The sequence below is a fragment of the Abramis brama genome (assembly GCF_963993115.1).
Source record: "Abramis brama genome assembly, chromosome: 3".
In the NCBI taxonomy this organism is placed as follows: Eukaryota; Metazoa; Chordata; class Actinopteri; order Cypriniformes; family Leuciscidae; genus Abramis; species Abramis brama.
The window spans coordinates 33,431,869-33,450,322 of NC_139965.1; the positions used below are offsets into that span (position 1 = coordinate 33,431,869).

At 38.7% G+C, this 18,454-nt stretch overlaps 1 protein-coding gene across 1 annotated transcript; it reads right to left on the minus strand.

Moving 5' to 3' along the window:
- Positions 1-1,484: 1,484 nt before the first annotated feature.
- Positions 1,485-18,435, minus strand: neto2a (neuropilin (NRP) and tolloid (TLL)-like 2a). The gene is made up of 9 exons (XM_084109123.1): positions 18,058-18,435; positions 13,259-13,315; positions 12,730-12,864; positions 11,070-11,318; positions 9,860-9,907; positions 9,471-9,598; positions 8,590-8,818; positions 5,322-5,435; positions 1,485-4,337 (listed from the first exon to the last, which is right to left on the minus strand). Exons 1-9 carry the CDS (start codon positions 18,065-18,067, stop codon positions 3,640-3,642), a joined length of 1,668 nt encoding a protein of 555 aa, XP_083965249.1. The 5' UTR covers positions 18,068-18,435; the 3' UTR covers positions 1,485-3,639.
- Between the last annotated feature and the right edge of the window lie 19 nt (positions 18,436-18,454).

Genomic DNA, 18,454 nt, shown 5'->3' on the forward strand with positions numbered 1-18,454 from the left:
ATGGTAGTCTAATCTTTAATCAAAATAATTTTCCCTCCCCCTTGCTGCAACATCTCTACTCTTCTCTGATGACGTGTTTACTGGCGTGAAGGCGGGATAACCTGCAATAGAAAACTACGATCAAACTATCTAATTAATTCCGATGAAAAGACTATCTACTAAAAGACTATCATGCTGACTTTAATGTGCACCTTGTTTAACATTCTAATTCTTTTAAATCACATTTATCATTTATCATTTATCACAAGTTGCTATCAACATCTTGCTGTACATTTTCCTGCTGTTTATTTTCACTGCAAGTGTAACAGCGCAACCTACAGCTGATCACAGACATTGCGAAGCCAGTGTGATATCGCCTAAATATATCTGAAGTTTACTGTCAAATATTCAAAGAGTAGTAGGCCTATGGCGCTAAGACTCTGTTAACAATGCCAAGGTCAAGGCCTGATGAAGTACATGGCCAAATGTGAGCGGCTTCAAAGCGTATTGAGACTTCGGTCCTGGAGGGCCACTGTCCTACAGAGTTTAGCTCCAACCCTGAAAAAATCACCTGCCTGTAATTTTCTAGTAATCCTGAGGACCTTGATTAGCTTGTTCAGGTGTGTTTGATTAGGGTTGAAGCTAAACTCTGTGGGACAGTGGCCCTCCAGGACCGAAGTTGCCCATCCCTGGTGTAGTGGAAGCTTCTGTCATGATTCCTATTTGCAATGTAAAAGCAATGTCTCTGATTGGTGGATCGATCGATTATACTTTAGAAAATCAGTGATTGAAGGAATAGTTCACCCGGAATGAATAAATGAATAAATAAATAATATATTTACTCACTTTCATGTTGTTCCAAGCCAAGCACTATAAAGTATCATGAAATGGTCATTGTGTACTATATTCCAAGCCATGGTTAGTGTGCAGAAGTTCAGTCCAGAAGGGTGTTGACCACTGTAAACCAATAATTACGAAGACAAACACATTGTTTCTTTGGAAATGAGACCTATTCATTTATTAATTATTCGATATAAATAATTCACAATTAAACCTATAAGTCGAAACCAAATGGGGACACTTTTCATTTTCAATATTCATACTGACTTCAACCTCAGTGACAATCACTTTGGGTGGCCGTGGCCTCGAGGTCTCATGGAGGCTGTGACCTGCACCGCGTCTGTCCTTTTCAAGACGCACGAGGCCTTGAGTGCTCCTGCAGTCTAATTCAACATGACAGATCAGCGAGATGGACACTGGGAGAGGACTAAAGGAAAATAAGTGAACAGAAAATGAAATGACAGTGAAGATGAAAGGCATGTTCTCAGTATGTAGACACGTTCAGTAATGACAATAATAAAATATTATTACTGGTGATCTTGGACTGACTGAAGGATAGTAATGTAGACTCTAAGGGAAATAAGATGAAATCCGCATGCTGGATGATTGATAATTATTTTTTGTGGTTGCAAAGTTATTGTTGCACGTCATACATCAATCAAAGATACGTTAGGTGGTGTAATTTTATTAAAATGTAACTGCACATCTCTCACATCAACATCTTTACAATTATTCATGTTATGATTAAAATGGAAGCGCAGTTTAATTTGATATACAACATATATTGGTTAGAAAATATATTCCTGCTTATTTTTACTTATTTAACAACAAAAAGAATAATTTCTATACAAAAGGTGTAAGCATCATTTACAATTTCCACACTTTATCTGAAGCTTGTAATGGATAGGTCGACCCCTCCAAAAATGGTATGTTTACAGGTTAAAGAACATATAACATATGTGCTGTGGTCTTTAATGGCCACTGAGACACAATGATAAGTCCACACGGGGAATTTGCTTAAAACAAAAGCTCAAAAGCAACTCTTAAAAACCAATGGCAAAATGTATAAATCAAGTCAGTGTTTGTGTATTCTGTGGTAATAGTAGTCGCTCTTGTTCCTCTTATCCACCGTGCCTAAAACAAACACTGAATCATTTGTCTTCCATGTAAACATTGGTTGTTGTGCTAAGCAGCTATGACCATGCAAATCAACTAGCGACAAGACCAAGGGCACAGTTTTGGGGTGTTTTTGTGGTATCATCCACACATGCAAAGTTGGTTGATACATCAAATAATAGGCTAGTTATCAATTACTTGTAGGATAGGCTATATGATGTATTTTATATTATTTAAGCACCAGGAACCTTATCAGTTTAACAGAATGTTCTAATTCAAAGTGCCATTGGAAGTCAAACTAACTTTACGTAACATTTTCTTTTCTTCTATTGAAATTGTTTATTTCCTACTCCTTAACAGTCCATCAGACTCTTAATGATTTCATCTGTCATTTCTTGGAATATTTGAAGGCCAGGTTCTTCCTATCAGTCATCATTAGAACACATTTTACACATTGATTCTAACTTGACCTAATGAAAATGTTCCATAGTTCATTTGTTACAATAACAGGTAAGACCAGTGATGGCTCCTCATTACCATGCTTAGGCCAATTTTGACACATTTTTTCTTTTTTCTTAATCTATAGCATTTGTTATGAAAGACAGTCGCCTTCATATTTAGAAACTATAGCTACAACATGCCACAGTTGTAATATAAATCTATAGTGAATTTTTTTATTATAAATACTAAAACAAGTTTTAGAGGAATTATCACAAGTCAAAATTTACCATAATAAATAGGCCAACAACAAAACGTTATAAATTCTAGTAAAGGTGGTCACGACTCATGAGTAGCTTAAAAAGCTTTCTAATGTATGTGGCTGTTTTAGATCATGTTTGACTTTCTCCATAGCGTTTTAAAGCGGTAAATTCTCAATAGAATTCAATTAGGTCACACATTTTTTTCATGATCTCTCTTTTTGTCACTTGCTTTGTTGCGTAGCTCCACCCATAGTGCAGTGTCATTGGTCCACACAGCTGCATATTAAACATCAAATGTGTTCTGATGCCACATGCCATTTTTGTTTTCAGTGGAAGAAAACCTGTCTTATCCTGTCTGGTTTAGGCACGGTGTGAACAATACCTATCATGATAACATTATTAGCATCCACACCAACGGACGATAACGTTCTGTTTATTATAAGCACGTGATGCAGTTATGTCATCTGCTGCTTTACATGCTTGAGCTCTTTAAATTTGAGTGGATTTTGATTGGCAGTCAATGCTTTATTGTTCATTAGCAAAAAACATCGTTCCTCTGTGTCATCAACGTTAAAGCTGTGGTGTTGACTTCACTATTCTCGTAGAATTAGGATGCTTATTAAAACGTTATCGTTATAGCCCTTGGTGTGAACGGCTCTTGAGGATACAGTAGGGGTTTGTTTTGACCACAAGATGACTTCAGTTCATAATAATGACAGTCATCTTCATTTGAGTTCATAATTTGAGTTATCCACAGCATCAAATGATGCAAAATGTGAGTTAATGTCAAGCAACAACACAAAACCTACATACTGTTTATCTTCCGTTTTAAATTTACATAGATTAAAATAGCCAGCCACATGTCTTCTTATCTGTCTGTCCGTGTACAGTCCGTTCACTCCGTGCCTGTCTATATACGGCACTGGAGCCCGTGCATTAAAAACAGCAATGCAGGACAAAGTCGGTGGTGGCGGTCAGGGTGCTCTCGTTCTCCCTCGCCATCTCAGAAGTCCATAGATATGGAGCGCTGTCCCGGGTCCACCACGGTGGTGGCGTTGGGACGAGCGTTGCCATGGTTACGGATGGTAATGCTCCCGCAGCCGCTTCCGATGCTGCCAGCAGCCCCTCCTACGCTCCCACCCCTCACGTAGATTTCACAGGGGATCTCCTCCATCACGCGGTCCTCGATGACCTGCTCGCCGCAGTCGTGAGTCTGTTTGTAGCCGTAGCAGCTCTTCTTGTAGGTGCCGGTGTTGCTGCTATTGAAGGTCTTCATGGGAGGTGGCTTGGAGAAATCGTTGTGGTAAGAGAGCTCCATTGAGCTGAGCGTGGTGCGACTCTGCTTCATGCTGCCGCCCGAGGAGGCCTGCGTACCACAGTGGTGCTCGTGGATGCATCGGGACATGGTGGAGGAGCGCCGCAGCTTATGGTAGCCGTCCAGCTCATCCGACAGCTCGGCCAGGTCTGTCGACAGCTCCTTGTCGCGGAGGGAGAACAGCTCGTAGTTGGGGGGATCGAAGACTTCTTGGAAGCCGCCTTTGTTGAAGACCGCCGGCCGACGGGCCACTACCTTCTTACGGGGTTGCTTCATTTGCACCAGGATGGAGATGATGAGCAAGACCAGAACCACACCAGCGGAGATGCCGATAACCGTGCCATGCGTCTTGGTGATTTGGTGAAAGAGTCCCTTGGACTTGCTCTCTGAGGTGGACATAAAAAGAGTTTTTAGTCTAACAAACTTTAAACCATAAAGAGACATAAAAGAGTCAAGTCAAAAGCAGCAGAAGTTGATTCATATTCAGAATTGTTTTTCTAAATGAAGAAATTGCATTTCACCCAAGTTTGCTGCCCAAAGTGAATGTGTGGACAAAGAAAATGCCACAAAATAATTGTCTATTGTCTACTGATAGTTGTACACAACAACAAACATACAGCCAGCAATTTGCAATTTGCAAACAAATGATTGGTCAAAAAGTCTGGTATAATGAATCAATTACTTTTCAATTTTGTGAAAATGTGCAGTTAAAGACACTACAGTACAAAAGTTTGGACATTTAGTTAGCAAGGATGCATTTATCACTAAAGATATTTAAAATGTTAAAAGACATTTTAAATACACTTTCTATTCATCAAAGAATCCTAAAAAATGCATCACTGTTTACACAAAAATATTAGCCGGCACAACTGTTTTCAACACTGATAATGTTTCTTGAGCATCAAATCAGTATAATGATTTCTGAAGGATCATGTGACACTGAAGACTGGAGTAATGATGCTGAAAATTCAGCTTTGCCATCGCAGGAATAAATTACATTTTAAAAATATATGAAAATAGAAAATGGTTATTTTCAACTGTAATAACATTTCATAATATTTCTGTTTTACTGTATTTTTTTTTATCAAATAAATGCAGCCTTAGATAAGAAAGTTTTCTTAAAAAAAAAAAAAAAAAATCGCACTGATCCCAAACTTTTGAACCGTAGTGTATATATTCAAAAAATATTTTTGAATAGTACAGAAGTTGCAACAAAGGACATTTTAATAATAAAAAAAAACACATTAAATATTGTTATAAAAATACAATGGTTTTGTTTAGAGAAGAACAGCACTTTAAATGGAGATTGGTCCCGTTCCAGGCGGTAGGTGACTGAGGGAGCAGGAGCTGGTGTTTGTGCAGTAACTCACCCTTGCAGTGGTTCTCATCCCAGGGGTAGACGCAGTTCTGAACGCCGTTGCACACCAGTGAGTTGTTGATGCACATGTTGCTGTGACAGAAAAAGGTGCTGCTGGAGCAGGGAGCTGAAAAACAGAACAGATAAAGAAGATGAAATCTCTTAAAAACAAGGCAACAGCAGCTCTTTATTCTCATAGCAGGGCGTCAGCGGCCGTCTGCAGAAATGTGCAGCGGGTGTTGAGCACAGCACTATAAATCAAATCCAACAGCCATCACAAAGCCCATCTGGCCAAGTTGCCATGAAGCTCTTGACTGAACGAACGCTTAGCATGCTAGTCAGAGCGGAGGGTAACAAAGATTGGAAAGAGAAGGAGGGGGAGATAAGCTTGTAATTGAAGGTGAGTGCTGATCTCTGGGGATGAATCTTTCAGGCTGTGTCTGCAAACCCTGACACTCATCTCCTCATCGTGTCGCTCTCTTCCAGCTGCACAGCCTCATCCCTCGGCCTCCATTTTATGCCAAAAAACCCAACCACTACATTAGTGTCCTCATTGCAACTGCAGTGCTACAGCTTGAGTGGGGAGGGAAAAAATCGTCCAGTTTATGTGACAAAGTGCTTCTGACACAGGATTGAAGAGGTTGCAACTTTCATTTACTGGCAACAGTTCCAGGCTCCCACTAAAAGGCTTCCACAATTGTATGGCCACTAACGACTACCAAAATCAGTACCAAAATGTTCCTTACAAGATGTACAAAATATATCACGGTTTCCACAAAACATAACACATACTAAGCAGCACAGCTGTTTTCAACATTGATAATAACAATAAATGTTTCTTGAGCATTTACATTTACATTCATGCATTTGGCAGACGCTTTTATCCAAAGCGACTTACATTGCATTTCAAGGAACACATTTACATTCTTATCCGTTCTGGCTTTCCCTGGGAAGCGAACCCATGACCTTGGCGTTGCAAGCGCCAACGCTCTACTGTTTGAAGTAAAGAAGCTTTGCCATCACAGGAATAAATGACATTTATTAAAATATATTACAATAGAAAACAGTTATTTTAAATTGTAATAATATTTCACAATATTACTGTTTTTACTGTGTTTTTGATCAAATAAATGCAGCCTTGGTGAGCATAAGAGACTTCTTTCAAAAACATTAATAAATCTTACTGATCCCGAACTGATAATGTATTTGTGGCACCTGGCCTGGCTCACAAACTCAAATTCGAGCACGTGTCTCTAATTGTAGTATTATTATGGTAATAGGACAAATCTACGGTAGTGCAGAGCTTGTATGATATTTTGAAAAGCGCAGTGGAAAAGAAGAAAGTGAAAGTGTTGCTCATTGCCAAGATGGTAGTGAAGGCATTAAATGAACCAACTAATCCAAACAACATGGCTGTGTCAATCTATTCACAGCGCTGCAAGGCTTTCAACAGTTCTACAAACACTGTGATGAAAATCATTTGCATTTGCCACTGTCACTGAGCAAGATTAATATTCAGATGGAGTTGACACTGAACGCTGCAATTAATTCCTATGATTATTCTGGCATTTATTAAAAGTATTACAGACTAGAGGAAAAATATCTGTTTGCTCCATGGTAATTTTCAGTAATTTGCATACAACCTTTAAGCAGCCACTGTCCTGAAAAGCAAAGAGTGAAAAAATGTGATATACCCACCATCTAATTCATGAAGTAAAGCTTCATTTAGTGTTTTCTTTCTTTTCAGCAGCAGCAGCAGCCGATAACTTTCAATTTTCCATCATGACTGACCCATTAGCATGAGAAATGTGCAACACTATAGCCCTGTTATTTGATTTCCTACGCAAAGGTTGGGCGAGTAATTGGCTTTTTGATATTACTTCTTTCTACAGAGATTACTTTAATTAACTTTTTAAATGACAAAACAGGTTAGAGTCAATTCCCATGGATCATAGCGAATTTCAGTCTATTACTCAACATCTTTATTCTGACATTTCGAGCAATGTTTCTGATGAACTTACATGCTTAAAAAAAGCTGTTTTCCATTTCTGCATGATAAATTCATATTGGATTAAAAGGTGGAATGTCTCTGGATATAGATGTTGAAGACTATGAGTGTTGACAGTTAACAAGATTTCATCCCAGTGCGTGTAGCAGTTAAATAGAGATGTACAGCAGCATTTTCTCATAGTATATTAGGTTTTTATGTTAATGGCATTTAAATCATAATGAAATTTGGCACATTATAATCTGGGGAACTGTCCTGCTCTCTTTGTTTTTCTTGCTGTTTTCAAACTGCGGTTAGCAGAAGACTTGCAATCCTGGAAAGGCAGACTCTGCCTAAAGCACATAACAAAATGAAATATAAATGATGTTTCTACCCAGCCTGCTGGCTTTAACTTTTTTTTTTTTTTTGCTAGCTGACGTGGCACAGACTTCTCCACAGGTCAAATCCATCCATACTAACTTTCTAGCACCATGAAAGCCACTGATTTGCCCAGGAAATATGGGCAAAAAATGTATAACTCTCTCAATACAAGGGTACAAGTGGCCATTAATAGTCTTCACTAAGTTGATGATTTGTACATTGTTAGAAACTCACTTTGTCTATGTCATTCTGTATTAGTAACCAATATTGTATGTCCATCCTGTTGTAAATTTAACTCTTTCCCTGCCAGCGTTTTTTTAAAACGTGCCAGCGGCAGCGTTTTTGATCATTTTCACAAAAATTTCATGGCCCCCAGAATATTTTGTTGTATGAATATCTGAACATGCAATATATCAAAAGAAAGAACAGACCATCTGCTTTTTAACAAACAAACAATCAAAAAATCAGTTTTATTCTAGCTTTTTTTTAATCAACATTTGAATATGGGTGTGCTTCATAAAAAAGTAAAATTTTGAGCAAAAAGCTGAGCAAATCACGAAAATTGGGATCGTATTCAGAACAATGATCAAAACATTAATGGAGTAAATCGAGTTCATCAACACCCCTAAGGCTTGCACAGTCCTGGGTTCAACACTTCATTCAGCAACATTAGGCAGTTTTGATTTATATGCTGTTTAATGTTGGTGATGGGATTATTTTTCATATGCATATGATTACATATAATATCGCTTGTTTCTGCAACTTCTTCGCATGTGCTTTGATCAGGAGAATCAGTACTTCTTCAGAAGACGTGTCATAGCGCCTCCTAGCGTATTACAGTAAAAACACAAAACCCCAGAGAATTCCGTGTTTGGCGGGGGAAAGAGTCAACATTAAGAACGTCTATACTCACGATCCACAAATGAGGTGAAGAGCATGCGGAAACGGCTGAGTCTGCTGCCCTCATCGGCCCACATGCGCACGACGCCCACGCCAGTATCCAGCATCACGTCATTGGCCACCGTGCTGCAGAACTTGGCTTTCAGGTTCTCAATGGCGCTGCTGCCATCATACACGGCCACAAAGTTCTTCTTGCACTCGTTTGAGTGCTCCATCTGGTACTCAAGGAAGCGAAGGTATATCTGCAGGGATGAAGCAACCTTTAAGTGCATCAGCTAGATTCTGCAAAATGCTGACTCAAACAGGACAAGAAAGAATACAGCGATTTGCAAAAAAGGAATTTCGAGCAGAATGGGAAATACTGCTGCATTTTAGTCTGACACAGAGTGAACTGACCTGATCTATGGGGACCGCTTGCTTACCAAGAATAACAAAAAAAGCTCCTGGCTATGTTTTCTTAAAGACACAGGCATAAAAAGATTCTCAAAAAGAGTTTCTCCTCACAACTATAATTACTTATCTTTATGCTTTGTAATCATTCACTCTTCTGCCAAGTTCTTCAGGGATGTTTTTTTAGCCTGCTAAGTGTTCCGGTCTGCTTAGCGCAGGTAAGCGTGTAATCCCTGGGCCATCTTAATGCCGTTTTTCTCCCTCAGTCTTATTCCTAGTACTTGCTGATTCGGCTCTACAGCCATTTCTGCATCATTGGACTAATACTTGCTGCTGCTGCATTGCTAATTTGAGCTCTCCTTGAAAAGTTTCCTCAGCAGAAAAAGGGTCGGGAGCCTGATGGCCTCCTGCCTCTCGTCAGGTTTAAGGTGCTCATATATCTGCCCGTGGCAGAAGAGCAGGGTCATCTGATTTGTTGAAGTAAGGAGGAGCCAAGTGGGTCACCTTGGACTGAGGAAGGGCACGAATGGTCCAGATGCAGTCCAACGCGTCTCCATTTTTTATCTTATCCTCTTCGTCCACCTGACTGGAGCGGATGACTCCGTCTGAACCACTGAGCTCAAACTGGCAATCTGCCGCAGTTAAAGGTTGGAATTGGAAGCAAGGAAATACAGTGGAGAGAGAAATTAGGCAAAAAGAAGCATTGACTGCAAATTGGAGGCAAATAGAGTTTTTCTTTGGAGAAAACAGAAATGGAAAGTCTGACAAGAGACACAAGATAGGCAGCATAAGACCAACAGAGAGAGGATGTCAGTCACAGATAGCCTGCCGCAGAGAATAGAAAGCACTTCAGATGAAATTGAACTGGGGGGTGAAAATATTGAGGGACTTACCTGGAATTGGATTTAACAATCCACCAACGTGCAAATGAAAATCTGGGTCTGAAATGATAAGACAGATATCGCATTACCCAATTGCACACACTGGAAATCCCCCATGCTCCAAACGTGCAATAAATCCAGTTTAAGAGAGCTGAGGGTGCTGCGGTGCAAAGATCTGCCATTTGATCTAATAGGCAGCATTAAGAGTTTCTCTTATTTGACCTTAAACACACAGAACATCTGAAACTCTTAAATCTACTGCATCTGAAAAGGTTCTTGCCCAGAATTTTAATGCCTAAAAATCCAGTGAATCAATTTGAAGTATTTGTATTCAAAGTATAAGGATAACAGACAACAGCAAGCTTGCATTAATGTTTCCTACACTGAAAACATATTACCCTAAAAAATGTACGTCATGTAATATAATTTTTACATTAATAGATTTTATTCAAGCAAAAATTAACATCAACGAATCAACCTAAATTGCACTAAAGGATTAGATGAGGTAGAAATAGCTCCTTAAGGAAACAATTGCAGGTTTCCACTTTTTACTGTGTATAATAGTGTACATGCAAATATACTTATCAGAAGTTGGCCACTGAAAATCTTTACAAGCTTGATTGTTGAGAAATCTAATTTACATGAGAAGGATGATCACATTTATATCTGAAGGTAATTAATTTGCATGGAATGGGATCTAAATCTCAAAGTGCAGCATTTACTGAATACAAAGTCCTGTTTGTGTGTTTATCACTGCGTGTAGAACAAACATCAAGTACGGCAGAGAGAATAAACAATGCTGCAGTGTGAAACAGGCCTAAGAAGAGACGAGCAAGGACTCTTTACAAGGTCCAGAGCATCAAGGCTATCTATTTAAATTCAGAATGCATTTATGAATTTGGTTATCAAGCTCAAATATACAAAAATTCCTGCTTTCACTGAACGTGATTTCGCCATGTAAAACATGTTCCTGGATCAACATCAGTTTTGAGGGATAGGTTTACAGTTTATGTCAAGTTTAGGCTTACAACAAGGGTTAGGGGCTTCTATACCATTCTTATTCACCTATCATTTCCCTCTGATTTCAGGGATAAATGATGAGTAGGTGTAGATTTAGGGGTAGGGATAGGTTTAGGGTTTATTGACAGGAATGTTGTTCCAGGATCAACAAGAGAAGCTTGTTCCAGGAAGACGCCTTAATCACAGTGACCGTCAGGGTTACCTGCTATAAAAGTGTATTTGACACGGAAGCCTAAGCCTTCGAGCTCCTCGTCACTGATGAATTTGACCCACATGAAGCGGCCCGTGGAGGTGACCACACCTGGACTCTTTGGCCCACAGAAGCGATCAATAATAGGGGAGAAACCAAAGGGACCATCCCTTATCTCAATGTGGTCAAAGCGGCACTCGAAGGACGGCTCGATATAGTACGTTTTGTCAAAGGCCAGCTGAATTCTCTGCCGAGGGAGAGCTGCGGGGGAGAGGGAATCGAGAATGAAAGAGCAATCATTATATTTCGTTATATAAACTGTAGAGTATGTGACACTGTAACCTGTGCAGGAGGAACCCATTGCCTATTCCTGAAAATGAGAAATACAATAATACTACATTGTTCAGTTGTAAAAATACGCCAGTCAAACACGCACACACACACACACACACACACACACACACACACACACACACACACACACACGGGGAATATTTATCAAAATGAACAATACAGATGTCACATCCACATTATATCCCGTGTCCACATTATGAACAGACAGTCTACTACAATTGAAGATAAACTCTTTTTCATAACCCTGTTGAAAGATCTTGATAGACCATTACATTCCAATGCACATTTCATTTGAAGCAATTTTGATTTATTAAGAAGAATTTGTGATGTACAATAAATCACAGGAATCACAATAAATGCGCAAACATGTAGCACGATGAAATAACCACTATTCACTAACCAAATTTGAATTTAGGTCACCTGCTTGAGGCACAACAGCCATAATCATATCAGTCTCTGAAACAAATAACCAATGTCACTGCTGATTTAGGTTTGCTCAGCTGTATTTGCTGCAGCTTGCATTAAAACCACAGACTCTGCACAAAATACAGTCATTTATCAAAAAAAAAAAAAAAAAAACGTCTTTCTGTTCTGCATGTAAAGGCATATAAATATGCATAGGATTATTACTTAAATAAATTACTAGGGTGAATTAGGATGATTTTGGCCATTGGTTACCATGGAAGCTTAATTAAACCTAGACTAAACCATGTACATTTCTTTCTACATCCCATTCAAGTGTTTGTTAAAATGTTCATACTCTAGCTAAGTTATCTTATTTGTTGGTCTGAAGTGGCAGTAAGCAGCAAAGGTCAAAAGTGTTCATGCAGCCGATAGAAGCCCTTTTTATTTATTCTACAGAATAAAGAAAAACAATTCAATAAATAAAATGCTTATTACACTGATCTCACAATAGCCTAATAGCTCATTTAAAATTATGGTTTAAAGATGTAAAAAAAAAAAAAAACATGCTGTCAGATTGTTTTTGAATATATTTGCTTCGTCGACAGGGGGCGCTCTTGCACTGCTTGAAATGCTGTTATGCCAGGACAAAATCGTGTTATTCACACTTGTATAGTTATACTGAGATGCACTAGCAGATATGATGTTGTTAAGAGAATATAATTAACTGTTGCATATACCATGAAGAGAAGAGAAGAAGTTCCTAGAGGCAAAATATGACACTCCTATATTAGTAAACATCATTAACTTGAGGGAGACATCAATCACATTGTCATTAACAGCTCCTGTCAGTCTGACATCTAACAGCTGAAGAATAGCCGGAGAAACTCCTTTCATTTGCTTTTAGGGAGGTTACCTTCTAGGATGTATATACACTCCTTGTTGGGTGGATAGGAGTTAGGATAGTTAGGAGATGTAAACAGCCCTCCATTAATATTCCGGGTCCACTGGCCGCACTGCTCAGCGTTTGATAGAGATTCGCCCGCATTCTCTGTGAGAAAAGATATGGAAAAGGAAAAGGAACTAAAATACAGCTAAGATTAGCAATAACTGAATCAGAGTGAAGAGACAGTATTTTGCAGATGGTAACAGTTCACTGTCATTAACAGTTGCTTAAATAGTCATTGACCATATAATTAGATACTGATTTGACAAAGAATTTTCACATTTTTATTTTAAGCTTACAAAGAACCCTGGGCTTACTGAAAGGAAGCATTTCTTTTGCATTTTTAAAGTTGAAACATTCTACGTTTACGGTCCAGTTAACTGCTGAGAAATTGAAAGCTGCACAGGAACCCTCTGCAAGCCCAGTGCAAAATATGTGTACAGATAGGACTGTCACAGTTGACGATTCAGATATGAGTGTGATAATGTGTGAGTAATACCTTTAATTTTCTGCGCCAGGGCAAATCCCTCTTCTATTACAATGAGGAGAACCCAGGCTGGAAACAAGAGCGAGCAAGAGCATGTCAAATGTTAGCAGACAAAAGTAGGGCATGTGACATCACATTTAGCCACAATTATGTCCTTCATCTGACACTGTGCTCAGATCTACCGTATGCAACACTGGGAAATACTGTATCAGTACTGCAAAACGGCCATTCGACTCCTGAAGTAAACTCGGATTCAGACAAATGCGATGTTGGTGAGAACCTTAAAAACTACAGCAGCACAAAATCTATAAATCTTTTCTGACTGATCCAGTCTTGTCTCTCTCTGTCTGAAAACGTCCGTCCAAAGCCAGCACTGATTCATTGTGCGGACTGCGGAGGCAAAGGCCAGGGGCGACGTGGGCACACAGACATGAGCACATTGATCACCCCGAACTCCTCTATTACTCTCCAAGCCTCGCATCAGGACGGGAATAAATCTAGCAAACTGATCAGTCGTTCAAGATCCTTGTCATGTCATAAAACATCTTGCACTTGACGCCCATCTCTGACATGCGGCCAGGTGGTCCAAGATACCCTGCCTTGCAAATGTGTAATTAAGTGAGAAAAGTATCATGCACAGCTACATTGTTGATTTAATTATGATGCAATATTCATTTATTTCCTTCTGGATTGTGTGAGAATTAATTATCTAGACAGCAAAATAAAGCAACGAGCCGTCACAAGTGTGTGTTTATAGTTGTTGGTCACTGAATTCGTACTGAGAATGTAGGAAAACCCATCACTTTCAGACCAGTCATTTGCCATTCATTCAGTATGAAAAGATTCAGCTGAAGACAGCCACAAGCACATTATGTCAAGAGCGGCGTGCCTCAGCTTTCATCCTGCTACACAGTTAACAGCAAGTGTGCAAATTAAATCAAATGGACCCTTCTCACATTTCCAGGGTTCTCATGAGCGAAAGTCGTCATATATGGGTAAACTGCTATACTAGTGAATGGGAGAATATAGCAAATTTGATTATGGCAGTCAGAAGGAAGATGACAAATTTACAGCAATCTAAAAATGTATGATATTTAAAAAAAAACAAAAAAACATTGCTAGATGTACAATGTTAATAATGACTGTGGAAATGCGTCATCAAAGTCTGTGCAAGTCTTTGTCCATGCAAGTCTTTGTCCTGTTATTTGTATATTATCTCATAATTGTTTTTGTCCAACCATTTCTCATGCTTAAAAAAGTACACAACACATTGTAACAGTAATCCATATGAATCAGTCTTCTGAATAGACACAATCACTTTATATAATGAACATATTTTAATTTAGGCTTTTATTCACATATAAACATTGATCAGTTAGCCTACCATTACAATTATGTCACCTAAATGTTTGCTCACTTAATGCATTTGTGTTTTTACAATTTTGTTACAATAGCTCACACACAGCACAAGGAAGCTTAATTCAAACTGACTTTATAAAAAAAGACAAGTAAATAGTCAGTAATAATATGAGAACAAATAAAAAAATTGCCTGTAGGCTAGTAGCAAAAATAAATACAAAAGAACAAAGATACAAATTAAATAAACAGTGCTTAAAGTTTTTCAGGTGGGTCTAACAGTAGCATTTAGGTAAAAATACTACAGAAATGGAATAAAGTAATCAAATGTAAAATAATGTAATAGTCTTCATTGCAAAAAATAAATACAGATTAATTCTTACAATTAAAGCTACAAAAGATAATCAGCAGTAAGTATTTTCTCTGTCTTTTGTTGTTTGATTAACATTAATGACAGAAGGGAGCAGGTTTTTTAGGCTGCTGTCCCTTTAAGAGTGAACACAAGGATCTAATATACAAAAACACATGTTTTCTTTCTTAACTGTTTACGTTCACTTAAGACATAACCAACTGTGCTTACGAGAATACTCGGCAAGATGGGCGCTTTGATATAATTTTGTGTGTATTTGACCGTTCAAGCTCAATAATCCGTGAAAAAGAACTCAATTTGATAGTCGCGAGCTGTTTGAGAGGCGGCTTTATGTGCGCGCACTTTGGGTGTGAGCGCGACACTTGCGGGAATGAGTAAATGAGTCAATGATTGGATCATTATTGCAGTGATTATTATGTTAGCATGTTTTATGTTTGGCAACAGTTCTTCTAACCCTAATTGATGGAGTGTGTAGCTTTTCATTTCTTAAACAACCATGTAGCCAAGACATCATGGCCATATTCCAGGATGACAATGTCAAGATTCATCAGGCTCAAATTGTGAAAGAATGGTTGGGTGGGTTAGGGTTAGCATGAATAATCTTTTTCACACATGAATTGGCACCTCTGAGTTCAGGCCTTGAATTCATTGAAAGTCTTTAGTATGTGCTGGAGTAGACTTTACAGAGTGCTTGACTCTTGCATTGCCATTACAAGATCTTGACCAAAAAATGATGCAACTCTTGATGGAAATACATGTTGTAATGTTATTTCCATCAAGAGGTGCATCAGTTTTTGGTCAAAATCTTGTATTGGCAATTTTTTTGCCGGGCAGTGTATATTTGTGAATATATGTAAATAAATATGGGATTAGGGGATCCCCATTGGGGGCTTAAAGCACATTTTTTTAATGCAAATATCGTTTCAACTGGGTTTTCAAACATTTCTGTGACTACAAAAGTCAGGCTGCCTATTCTGACCTGACAAGGAAGGAACCATAGCAACAGTACACACGCTGCACCAGCATTATTCATCAGAATCCTCATAGGAGGGAACACTGTTATTATTTATAATGTGATTATACTAGCCTATATACATTTATATTTGTTATATGCTTAAATGTATATCACAAAAAATGAAAGTGTTTGGATGAAGAAAAATAAAAAGTTGATTAAAATGCACACGTGGCTAAGAAAAGTCAATCCCCGTCTGATAAAACACGCCGCTCAGAATCGTATGTTTCAGTGAGTGGAGAAAAGAAAATATTAAGATATTTCAGAGTCACAAGTGAAAGATGAACTTAAGTTATCTCTCTTGGGATCGATTATCTTATGTGATGTATATTATGAGATCAACCAGGGATCTTTTTACACAGCACACAACGTGAAGATAAACGCAAATATAACATGCATAGTGAAAGTTTTAGAGCTGAATTAAACCGAGTTTTGTCCTCAAAACGAGGAAGGCAATAGTGGCTCCACATTTCACGTAGGATCCGATTTTCTGCATGAATTGTCTTGCGTGCTCGTCTGGTTTCAAATGAACACACATCTGGGATGAGCCCCATGGGACGAAGCGGTAAAATGTTAAGAGGCCTGTATCCTATTTGAGCAGTGTGTCCATAAAAACACCAAAACAGAAGGGGGAAAACTTCATTCTCACTCGATTATAACTCTATTCTAGCTGTCACTGATCAAACAGATTCAGCTATTTTCCACTAAGCATATGAACTATTAATGTCATTTAAATTCCAAAGTTAATTAAAGACAGGTGTCAAAGATTTACCCGCCGCATATCACTCAGGAGGACTAGAAATGCCCCGAACTATACTCATATTTATGGCAAGTACTGTATTTCTCTTCCATTTCTTTACAAATGCTGACTTTATTCCTTCAGTTTGTAATTTTGACTTAGCCTATACTCCAAGGCCACATTTAAAAAATAAATGAATAATAATAAAATAAACAGCTGCACTGTCACAGACGCATCTCGCTATAGGTCTAAGCAAAAACAGTACAGAACAAATGCAGAATCAACAATTATTTGGTTGTAATTCAATAGAGCAGTTGAGGGAAAATTAATTTAGGTTAGTGTGAAATTTGGCCATCATTTTGCATTGATATAAATATTGATATTATTGATATATAACGATTATATTGATATAAAACATAATTGGTGAGGAGATTACTTGTTTTTCATCTTCGTGGGTAAGACGTGGTCACATTTTACATGACAGTGAGTGTTCATATTGCCTTGTGATTGAAAAATGCTAATAGTAGTTAACAACATGTTGCCAAAATAATTATATTTTGTAACAGTTTGCTATTCTGAAGAGTTCTTGTACTACTAATTATTTATACTAGCCTACTAAATAAATGATAGTGATTTGTATAGGCTATTGCGATATTAATATATTGATTTGTAATGTAGCCTACATGATCGAACAATGCCATACAAAGCATTACCTCGTTTTTTTGTTTTTGTTTGCAGTGGTCTGACTTAATTAGCAAATAGGTAGTTGGATCTCAGTACTTTCCCCCATATATAGATTTAGTTGAATCTCGCAGACACGCTCATCGGTGGAGAGGGTCATGAGTGTGGGCAGCAGCTCGTGCTCCAGCTGTGGCACGCGGGAGCTGTCACTTCAGCACTCTCGCGCCGCTTCTGCAAATGCCACGCGCTGCACGCGGCGAACTCGCACGAGACGCTGCAGTAATCTAATGCAACTCGCCTTCTGTTGTGGAACTATACAGTTTTTAACGTGCAAATTATTTTTTTTTCTGGCTAACAATGAATTTTTTTTTTCCTGTCATACAAATGAAATGACAAATGGTTAAATGAATACGAAGCAAATAACGCAGAGAGGAATTGATTAGCCAGATTTTCTTGGACAGATATTGCCAATAAACAAAAGCACACCTGTAGGTGGCGACGCGATTTATGGTTATCCCTGAAAAACTTGTTAGACGCGGCTCTATATTGTGAATGTTGAGCTGCATTTGTTGCAGCAGCAACAACCGTATAGGACCAAATCGCGCTGTGTTGTCAGACACGGTATAAATAAATAAATGTTTGTTGAAACTCACCTCTGTGCATTTCCACTCGCTGTGAATTACCGCTGCGTCTGCCTTCGTGAGATCTGTAGGCGAGCTTTATCTCTCCATTTTACTAGACCTGCAAATCCCAACTTTTCTTCGATCTCGTTAATCCCATTCCTCACGATGTAAAGAAACCACCTTATTCCTTACGAAGAACGCGCACATAAAGTCTGCCTGGCAAGTTGTAAATGAGTTTATAATCCTGTTGAGAAATGTGCTTTGTAAATCCACATGCAGCGTACGGCCATTCAAACAGGCGTCGCGGAGAGTCCGGGGAGAGACGCGCGTCTGTGGGAGTCTCGGGCTGAACTGAGGTGATCGCACTAAACGAGGCTCATTTGAGCTTCGGGCGCTGCTCCCTTGAATGAGCAGCATGTACGCATGC